Source organism: Siphateles boraxobius, unplaced genomic scaffold (assembly GCF_051911475.1).
Source record: "Siphateles boraxobius isolate OS27281-9 unplaced genomic scaffold, OSU_SipBor_1 19, whole genome shotgun sequence".
NCBI lineage: Eukaryota > Metazoa > Chordata > Actinopteri > Cypriniformes > Leuciscidae > Siphateles > Siphateles boraxobius.
The window spans coordinates 35,010,001-35,022,260 of record NW_027508799.1 but is presented as its reverse complement, the minus strand read 5'-3'; the positions used below and the strand labels follow the sequence as shown (position 1 = coordinate 35,022,260).

General features: G+C 44.6%; 1 protein-coding gene across 3 annotated transcripts in view; it reads right to left on the bottom strand.

The window, feature by feature from the left end:
- Positions 1 to 896: 896 nt before the first annotated feature.
- LOC143742339 (HEAT repeat-containing protein 5B-like) overlaps positions 897 to 12,260 on the bottom strand; it is a 68,688-nt gene continuing 57,324 nt past the window's right edge. Inside the window, exons 33-36 of one of the 3 annotated variants that reach the window (XM_077235189.1) lie at positions 8,380 to 8,405; positions 7,839 to 7,964; positions 5,993 to 6,206; positions 897 to 1,780 (exon numbers count right to left, since the gene is read on the bottom strand). In XM_077235189.1, the coding sequence (XP_077091304.1) occupies positions 1,473 to 1,780; positions 5,993 to 6,206; positions 7,839 to 7,964; positions 8,380 to 8,405 (674 nt within the window). In that variant the 3' untranslated portion in view covers positions 897 to 1,472. Of the gene's footprint in view, positions 1,781 to 5,992; positions 6,207 to 7,838; positions 7,991 to 8,379; positions 8,406 to 12,260 lie in introns of all 3 variants that reach the window. The other 2 variants (XM_077235188.1, XM_077235187.1) reach the window with 2 other exon arrangements.

The following is a 12,260-nucleotide window of genomic DNA, read 5'->3' as shown; positions in this document are numbered from 1 at the left end:
AAAAAATGGCATCGGAATACACTGATATTTTTGAATGACCATAAGTACAATGTGTTTTTTGTAACCAAACCAATTTCTTCCCCCTAAACCAGTTCAGCGGACACTCCCCCTTGATTTTACTGGTCATGTCGATTACAGTGCTGGTGTGTGTTTCCCGTACAGCAGCGTAACTCTCTGCTAGACTACTATAGTAGCAGACATCCCAAGTCTCCCGGGAGTTCCGGGAGTCTCCCGCATATATAGCGGCTCCCTGATGCCCGCAAATTAGTTTAAATCTCCCGGAATCTCGAGCTTGTGAGCTCCAAACCGCGTAGCGCACGCTAGGCATAGAGGGAGAGAGCGAGAGACCTTGCGTGTGTGCAAATGTGCCCCCCCCCCTCCTCAACAAAACCAAACAACCCTACTCATCCCACCCCCCCCCCCCCCCCCCCCCCAACCCCCGTCCCCAGTCAACAAAACCGAACAACTTAAAGATATAGATTGTACTGCTTATTTTGCTCAAGATCAGGATTTCTTGAGTCCACATGTCATGCAAACTAGAAACTCTTCTTCTAACCACAGGTTGAGATCTGTTGCTCAAACACACAACTCTGCGATTTTGTTTGCGAATGTTCGTTAGAACGATGTTTTCGGGAAACAGACTCGTTGAACTGCTGATAACGACGGAACTTGGCTAATGATGCTTTCAGTAAAACACACTCCTGATTGTCTACAAACACTAATCCCTAACCCTACCTACACTTGACCACTGAGATCAGCTGCAGGGCAGGGAAAATCAGGCTTATATTTGATGTTTTACACCTGATAGCTTGAATACATGAGAACAACTGTGCAACTCAAACATCTTATGAACGGTTATTGACTGGGACAGTATTTGTATGAAAGAGAGGCAATGGTGCATATATTATATATTTTTACTTAATGAATGACAGGCAATGAAAGGCAGACATAATCAAGTAATTAAAAGCTCAAACAAGAACTCCAGCATTGAGCAACTCTAAAATATTCAATAGACTCCCAGACTGCAACTACATTTAAACAACGATTCAGCTGAATTCATAGACAATCACAGCAGAAGTCAAGTAGTTATACTTGAATCTTTAAAACAATGATCATTAATTACCAAAAACCACACATTTCTGTGAAATTTCTGGAAAAGTGATAAATATGATAACATGAGGCTTAAATTACGATCAGATAGAAAATAATAAAAAGCAACACAGTTAAAAAAACAACAACATGGGAATGTGTTCATGGAAATATTCAGGTAAATTGTGAATTTCTATTTCCACCAGTGTAACGTGAGCTTTCAAATGTAGGTTATTAAGTTTGACTTAAGGTGCATTTCAAATGTGCCCATAAAAACAAACAAGATGCACTAATGCTTGTAACATATCCTTATGATTTATGACAGTGTCACTGTAACTTTTATTCACTTCAGGTTTGTACAGACATCCAGAGCTGCTGGTGGACTAGAAGAAGCTGGTCTTGAGTTTGATGGTGGGCGCCGCTTGTACGCTGGGCTGAGGCTGTCTGGCCGCCGCTTTGGCTCTACTGTTGGCCTGCGTGGACCTGATGGCTGCCTCGAGCCGGGTCTTGAGTTCTGGTGCCGCCCCGATGACGGTCTTGAAGGCCACGGGGTACAGCGGGCCGATGTGCATCAGGTTCTGCAGGGCGAACTCGTGCAGGCCCGTGGAGCTGCTGGGGGCCGTGGAGAAGCTGGTCTCGTCCAGCAGGTATGAGATGAGCGTCGGGACCAGCAGAGCCAGTAACTGAACTCCTGCGGGACACAGAGCGGTTTAAGGGAGGAACTTGACATGGAGCTGCTCATTTTTGTACTTTCAATTGAATTTTTATGTTAATATAGTGATCAAATTGGTACACAGTATTCATTGGCTTTAGTATTTTTAAAAAGGTTTTACAGCAGTTTTGATCATTTAAAGGTGACATATTATGCCGTTTTTCACAAGATGTAATATAAATCTATGGTGTCCCAGAATGTGTCTGTGAAATTTCAGCTTAAAATATCATATCATTTATTATAGCTTGTCAAATTTGCCCCTTTTTGGGCGTGAGCAAAAACGCTTAGTTTCTGTGTGTGTCCCTTTAAATGCAAATGAGCTGCAGCTCCGCCTCCATTCAGAAGAAGGCGGAGTCTTTACACAAGCTTCAGAAACTCCGGCAATAACAAAACAGGCCAATCTCACTCATCCAGAATCCCAGAGTAACCAGTAGCGAGTTTATGTAGTAGTTGTGGAGTTCCATTGATCACTCAATGACAGAACAGTTTCAGGCTTTGCTGGATCTTCTGCCGTTGTGTTAGAACTGGTCACTGTTGTTGCTCGAAAAAACCAAATGTCAGCTGGTGTGTGTAAACGTGCAGATTAAGGGCCGGTAATATTATAAACGTGCAGATTAAGGGCCGGTAACATTATAAACGTGCAGATTAAGGGCCGTTAATATTATAAAGTGCAGATTAAGAGCCGGTAATATTATAAAGTGCAGATTAAGAGCCGGTAATATTATAAAGTGCAGATTAAGGGCCGGTAATATTATAAACGTGCAGATTAAGAGCCGGTAATATTATAAACGTGCAGATTAAGGGCCGGTAATATTATAAACGTGCAGATTAAGGGCCGGTAATATTATAAACGTGCAGATTAAGGGCCAGTAATATTATAAACGTGCAGATTAAGGGCCGGTAATATTATAAACGTGCAGATTAAGGGCCGGTAACATTATAATGTGCAGATTAAGGGCCAGTAATATTATAAACGTGCAGATTAAGGGCCTGTAATATTATAAAGTGCAGATTAAGGGCCGGTAATATTATAAAGTGCAGATTAAGGGCCGGTAATATTATAAACGTGCAGATTACGGGCCGGTAACATTATAAAGTGCAGATTAAGGGCCGGTTATATTATAAACGTGCAGATTAAGGGCCGGTAATATTATAAACGTGCAGATTAAGGGCCTGTAATATTATAAACGTGCAGATTAATGGCCGGTAATATTATAAACGTGCAGATTAAGAGCCGGTAATATTAGAAACGTGCAGATTAAGGGCCGGTAATATTATAAACGTGCAGATAAAGGGCCGGTAACATTATAAACGTGCAGATTAAGGGCCGTTAATATTAGAAACGTGCAGATTAAGGGCCGGTAATATTATAAAGTGCAGATTAAGAGCCGGTAATATTATAAAGTGCAGATTAAGGGCCGGTAACATTATAAACGTGCAGATTAAGAGCCGGTAATATTATAAACGTGCAGATTAAGGGCCGGTAATATTATAAAGTGCAGATTAAGAGCCGGTAATATTATAAACGTGCAGATTAAGGGCCGGTAACATTATAAACGTGCAGATTAAGAGCCGGTAATATTATAAACGTGCAGATTAAGGGCCGGTAATATTATAAAGTGCAGATTAAGAGCCGGTAATATTATAAACGTGCAGATTAAGGGCCGGTAATATTATAAACGTGCAGATTAAGGGCCGGTAACATTATAAACGTGCAGATTAAGAGCCGGTAATATTATAAACGTGCAGATTAAGGGCCGTTAATATTAGAAACGTGCAGATTAAGGGCCGTTAATATTAGAAACGTGCAGATTAAGGGCCGGTAACATTATAAACGTGCAGATTAAGAGCCGGTAATATTATAAACGTGCAGATTAAGGGCCGGTAATATTATAAAGTGCAGATTAAGAGCCGGTAATATTATAAACGTGCAGATTAAGGGCCGGTAATATTATAAACGTGCAGATTAAGGGCCGGTAACATTATAAACGTGCAGATTAAGAGCCGGTAATATTATAAACGTGCAGATTAAGGGCCGTTAATATTAGAAACGTGCAGATTAAGGGCCGTTAATATTAGAAACGTGCAGATTAAGGGCCGGTAACATTATAAACGTGCAGATTAAGGGCCGTTAATATTATAAACGTGCAGATTAAGGGCCGGTAATATTAGAAACGTGCAGATTAAGGGCCGGTAACATTATAAACGTGCAGATTAAGAGCCGGTAATATTATAAACGTGCAGATTAAGGGCCGTTAATATTATAAACGTGCAGATTAAGGGCCGGTAATATTATAAACGTGCAGATTAAGGGCCGGTAATATTATAAAGTGCAGATTAAGAGCCGGTAATATTATAAACGTGCAGATTAAGGGCCGGTAATATTATAAACGTGCAGATTAAGGGCCGTTAATATTATAAACGTGCAGATTAAGGGCCGGTAACATTATAAACGTGCAGATTAAGGGCCGGTAATATTATAAACGTGCAGATTAAGGGCCGGTAACATTATAAACGTGCAGATTAAGGGCCGTTAATATTAGAAACGTGCAGATTAAGGGCCGTTAATATTAGAAACGTGCAGATTAAGGGCCGGTAACATTATAAATGTGCAGATTAAGGGCCGTTAATATTATAAACGTGCAGATTAAGGGCCGGTAATATTAGAAACGTGCAGATTAAGGGCCGGTAACATTATAAACGTGCAGATTAAGAGCCGGTAATATTATAAACGTGCAGATTAAGGGCCGTTAATATTAGAAACGTGCAGATTAAGGGCCGGTAATATTAGAAACGTGCAGATTAAGGGCCGGTAACATTATAAACGTGCAGATTAAGGGCCGTTAATATTAGAAACGTGCAGATTAAGGGCCGTTAATATTATAAAGTGCAGATTAAGAGCCGGTAATATTATAAACGTGCAGGTTAAGGGCCGGTAATATTATAAAGGTGCAGATTAAGGGCCGGTAATATTATAAACGTGCAGATTTAGGGCCGGTAATATTATAAACGTGCAGATTTAGGGCCGGTAATATTATAAACGTGCAGATTAAGAGCCGGTAATATTATAATTAGTGATGCACCGAAATGAAAATTGTGGGCTGAAACCAAAACCGAAAATTTAGGATGCACTTGGCCGAAAACCGAAACTTTAGCCGAAAATGGCTTCTTTTAAGAATTTATACTAATATATATATATATATATATATATATATATATATATATATATATATATATATACACACAGTACAAAACCTAAAATATTTTTAACAATAAATATAAATAATAATACCAAATAATATTATTCTTCAAGTTTTATGTTCCATCAAATAAAATAGTTTAACAGTTGTGCAAAAAGATCCACAATTATCTGAATAACTGCACACAAAATCACAGAATGGCAGTGGGCCTCTATTCTGCTGCTGCATGTAAACAATTTTTTTACTTACATTTTAAATTGCTGTGGAAAACAATGCAAAACAACATGGCAAAAACAGCACTAGAACTTAATCCAAACTCAAACTGTAAACAACATGTAAGCCTATGTAGCCTTAGGAAACACAGTTGTGCAGTACTACGCAAATTTTAATGTAACTGAACACACACAGAAATTGGACTGGGGGTCTTACATGCGCTTCATGTGGCACACTAGCACACACACGCAAGGTCTCTCGCTCTTGCTCGCTCGCTCTTCCGGGAGATTTGAACTAATTTGCGGGCATCAGGGAGCCACTATCAATATGCGGGAGACATGATCAGACATCTTATCTTTGATAGGCAGACGCGTGATAACAGCTTGACCGTGAGTGAAACCTAAGCGCTTGCGCACGGATGGGAGGGGCGGGTGACATTCATTTTCGGTTTACGTTTTCTGCTGTTTTTTTTAAAATTTCGGCCCGAAACCGATAATGCCATTTTCGGCCGAACATTTTCGGCGGCCGAAATTTCGGTGCACCCCTAATTATAATAAGATCCTCTTCATACATCAGAAGGAGTGAAATCTGATCAGCTTATTTGACATGCTTGCAGAGAAAGACTCACTAAAACAAAGTTTCACTTTTCATGTTTTCTGTGTTGGTAGAAGCACCGGGACTCGATTATAGCAAGTCAGATTTTCATATATGTCCCCTTTAAAGGTCTGCGTGTGAAATATGATACAGGGCTGTACAGGGTCAGCTGGCGAACGCTTACGGCTTCGCTCCTCGGCCATGGCGACGAGGCTCTCCAGCACTCGGAGGCCCTCCTGCACCGCCTGTAGCTCTGCCGGAGACGAGGGCCGGCTCTGCTCCACGCTCCTCAGCTGCTCCACCAGCGCCGGGGCCAGCGCGTGGATGAACGGAGCCGAGAGACTGCGGCACGGGTGCTGGAACACCGACAACAGCAGCTGATAACAGCGGGCCTGAGTCTGAACACACACACACACACACACACAAGAAACATTCATGCTTTAAACTGCCTCGATTATGCTTTTTCTGATATTTCCTTTCATGTAGTGTGTAATAGAGATGTTTGTGAGTGTAAAAGATCTGCAAAGTTTCAAAGTTAAAAGTGGAGATAAATATAGATAGTTGTAGATAAAAGGAGTTTTTGTTTTTGTGATTCTGAACTGAAACGAGTCGTCAGTAATTCAGTCTCACTTCCCGCTGAACACACAGCGCTGTTCAAACGTTTGGGATCGGTACGATTTTTAATGTTTTTAAAACAGTCTCTTGACACCAAGGCTTTATTTGATTAAAAATACAGAAACTACAGTAAAAACTGTGAAATATTATTAGAATGTGGATATATAGTATAGTGTAATTTATTCCTGTGATCAAAGCTGAATTTTCAGCATCATTACTCCAGTCTTCAGTGTCACATGATCCTTCAGAAATCACTATAATATGATGATCTGATGCTCGAGATACATTTATGATTATTATCAGTGTTGAAAACAGTTATTTAAATTTTTATTTCAGGATTCTTTGATGAATAGAAAGTTCAAAAGAACAGCATTTATCTGAAATAGAAAGCTCTTGCAACATTAAACACTACCTTTCAAAAGTTTGAGATCATTAAAAATGTATATTTTATTTTTTGGGGAAAGCAATAAAGAAATTAGTATTTTTATTCAGTAAGGTTGCATTAAATTGATCAAAAGTGACACTAAAAACATTTATAATGTTACAAAAGATTGTATTTCAATAAATGCTGTTCTTTTGAACTTTCTATTCATCGAAGAATCCTGGAAAAAAAATTCAACACTGATAATAATCATAAATGTTTCTCGAGCATCAAATCATAATATTATAGTGATTTCTGAAGGATCATGTGACACTGAAGACTGGAGTAATGATGCTGAAAATTCAGCTTTGATCACAGGAATAAATTACACTTTACTATATATTCACATAGAAAACAGTTATTTTAAATTGGAATAATATTTAACTAATTTACTGTATTTTTGATCAAATAAATGGAGCTTTGATGAGCAGAAGAGACTCATTAAAGAAACATTAAAAATCATACCGATCCAAAACTTTTGAATGGCAGTGTACTTAGATTTGTAACTAATTGGCATAATGTCAGCCTCTGGTCCTGATTGGCTGAACAGCGTCTCTTAGCTCCGCCCTCAAACACTAGTGTATCTGAGACTGGAAGAGTTTGGTTCGTGTTGTTCGCGTCGAGAAGACGCTGTTTTCTGAGATTGATACGGTAAAACCCACGCCATCGTTACTGTTCGTATCACTGTGATCAAGAGCTGAGATTCAGATATGATAATGAGTGTTTGCTTTCTGACCAATCACAGTAGAGCAGCTCTCAGAGAGGCGGGGCTTAGAGAGACTGAAGGAGCTGACTCTGCAGTGGAGATTATGAGTTAAATAAAGTGTTTTTTGACACTGGATGAATGTAAACCTGCTCCAAAACCACATTATGAACCTTTAGAATCGCATATAGAGCTTATCAGTGCTAAAGTACTCTACAGTGACGCACTATTGCAGACAGAATGAACAGCACATCTAAATAAAGTCTCAGTGTGTGTGTTTGTGTAACTCACCCATGGATCTGTAGAAGTGAGTGTGTGTCTGAAGCGCTCAATACAGCCGTTCTGCAGGACAGAGACGCCGATCAGCTCGTCACTGGCCGACAGCAGAAACAGTGTGACGGCCGTCAGCAGACTGACCTCATCCACACCGGCACCACACACTCCTGCAGGAGAGGGGTATAACAGGTCAGACACACACACTGACCTCATCCACACACACACACACACACACACTGACCTCATCCACACCGGCTCCACACACTCCTGCAGGAGAGGGGTATAACAGGTCAGACACACACACACACACACACACACACACACACACACACACACACACACACACACACACACTGACCTCATCCACACCGGCTCCACACACTCCTGCAGGAGAGGGGTATAACAGGTCAGACACACACACACACACACACACACACACACACACACACACTGACCTCATCCACACCGGCTCCACACACTCCTGCAGGAGAGGGGTATAACAGGTCAGACACACACACACACACACACACACACACACACACACACACACACTGACCTCATCCACACCGGCTCCACACACTCCTGCAGGAGAGGGGTATAACAGGTCAAACACACACACACACACACACACACACACACACACACACACACACACACACACACACACACACACACACACACACACACACACACACACACACACTGACCTCATCCACACACTCCTGCAGGAGAGGGGGTATAACAGGTCAGACACACACACTCACACATACACACACACACACACACACACTGACCTCATCCACACACTCCTGCAGGAGAGGGGGTATAACAGGTCAGACACACACACACACACACACACACACTGACCTCATCCACACCGGCTCCACACACTCCTGCAGGAGAGGGGTATAACAGGTCAAACACACACACACACACACACACACACACACACACACACACACACACACACACACACACACACTGACCTCATCCACACACTCCTGCAGGAGAGGGGTATAACAGGTCAGACACACACACACACACACACACACACACACACACACACTGACCTCATCCACACCGGCTCCACACACTCCTGCAGGAGAGGGGTATAACAGGTCAGACACACACACTCACACATACACACACACACACACACACACTGACCTCATCCACACACTCCTGCAGGAGAGGGGTATAACAGGTCAGACACACACACACACACACACACACACACACACACACACACACACACACACACACACACACACACTGACCTCATCCACACCGGCTCCACACACTCCTGCAGGAGAGGGGTATAACAGGTCAAACACACACACACACACACACACACACACACACACACACACACACACACACACACACACTGACCTCATCCACACACTCCTGCAGGAGAGGGGTATAACAGGTCAGACACACACACACACACACACACACACACACACACACACTGACCTCATCCACACCGGCTCCACACACTCCTGCAGGAGAGGGGTATAACAGGTCAGACACACACACACACACACACACACACACACACACTGACCTCATCCACACCGGCTCCACACACTCCTGCAGGAGAGGGGTATAACAGGTCAAACACACACACACACACACACACACACACACACACACACACACACACACACACACACACACACACACACACTGACCTCATCCACACACTCCTGCAGGAGAGGGGGTATAACAGGTCAGACACACACACTCACACACACACACACACACTGACCTCATCCACACACTCCTGCAGGAGAGGGGTATAACAGGTCAGACACACACACTCACACATACACACACTGACCTCATCCACACCGGCTCCACACACTCCTGCAGGAGAGGGGTATAACAGGTCACACACACACACACACACACACACACACACACACACACACACACACACACACACACACACACACACACACACACACACACACACACACACACTGACCTCATCCACACACTCCTGCAGGAGAGGGGGTATAACAGGTCAGACACACACACTCACACATACACACACACACACACACACACACACACACTGACCTCATCCACACCGGCTCCACACACTCCTGCAGGAGAGGGGTATAACAGGTCAGACACACACACACACACACACACACACACACACACACACACACACACACACTGACCTCATCCACACCGGCTCCACACACTCCTGCAGGAGAGGGGTATAACAGGTCAGACACACACACACACACACACACACACTGACCTCATCCACACCGGCTCCACACACTCCTGCAGGAGAGGGGTATAACAGGTCAGACACACACACACACACACACACACACACTGACCTCATCCACACCGGCTCCACACACTCCTGCAGGAGAGGGGTATAACAGGTCAGACACACACACACACACACACACACACTGACCTCATCCACACCGGCTCCACACACTCCTGCAGGAGAGGGGTATAACAGGTCAGACACACACACACACACACACACACTGACCTCATCCACACCGGCTCCACACACTCCTGCAGGAGAGGGGTATAACAGGTCAGACACACACACACACACACACACACACACATACACTGACCTCATCCACACCGGCTCCACACACTCCTGCAGGAGAGGGGTATAACAGGTCAGACACACACACACACACACACACACACACACACACACACACACACACTGACCTCATCCACACCGGCTCCACACACTCCTGCAGGAGAGGGGTATAACAGGTCAGACACACACACACACACACACACACACACACTGACCTCATCCACACCGGCTCCACACACTCCTGCAGGAGAGGGGTATAACAGGTCAGACACACACACACTGACCTCATCCACACCGGCTCCACACACTCCTGCAGGAGAGGGGTATAACAGGTCAAACACACACACACACACACACACACACACACACACACACACACACACACACACACACACACACATACACTGACCTCATCCACACACTCCTCCAGGAGAGGGGTATAACAGGTCACACACACACACACACACACACACACACACACACACACACACTGACCTCATCCACACCGGCTCCACACACTCCTGCAGGAGAGGGGTATAACAGGTCAGACACACACACACACACACACACACACACTGACCTCATCCACACCGGCTCCACACACTCCTGCAGGAGAGGGGTATAACAGGTCAGACACACACACACACACACTGACCTCATCCACACCGGCTCCACACACTCCTGCAGGAGAGGGGTATAACAGGTCAGACACACACACACACACACACACACTGACCTCATCCACACCGGCTCCACACACTCCTGCAGGAGAGGGGTATAACAGGTCAGACACACACACACACACACACACACACACACACACATACACTGACCTCATCCACACCGGCTCCACACACTCCTGCAGGAGAGGGGTATAACAGGTCAGACACACACACACACACACACACACACACACACACACACACACACACACACTGACCTCATCCACACCGGCTCCACACACTCCTGCAGGAGAGGGGTATAACAGGTCAGACACACACACACACACACACACACACACTGACCTCATCCACACCGGCTCCACACACTCCTGCAGGAGAGGGGTATAACAGGTCAAACACACACACACACACACACACACACACACACACACACACACACACACACACACACACTGACCTCATCCACACACTCCTCCAGGAGAGGGGTATAACAGGTCACACACACACACACACACACACACACACACACACACACACTGACCTCATCCACACCGGCTCCACACACTCCTGCAGGAGAGGGGTATAACAGGTCAGACACACACACACACACACACACACACTGACCTCATCCACACCGGCTCCACACACTCCTGCAGGAGAGGGGTATAACAGGTCAGACACACACACACACACACACACACACACACACACACATACACTGACCTCATCCACACACTCCTGCAGGAGAGGGGTATAACAGGTCAGACACACACACACACACACACACTGACCTCATCCACACCGGCTCCACACACTCCTGCAGGAGAGGGGTATAACAGGTCAAACACACACACACACACACACACACACACACATACACTGACCTCATCCACACACTCCTCCAGGAGAGGGGTATAACAGGTCACACACACACACACACACACACACACACACACACACACACACACACACTGACCTCATCCACACCGGCTCCACACACTCCTGCAGGAGAGGGGTATAACAGGTCAAACATACACACACACACACACACACACATACACTGACCTCATCCACACACTCCTCCAGGAGAGGGGTATAACAGGTCACACACACACACACACACACACACACACACACACTGACCTCATCCACACCGGCTCCACA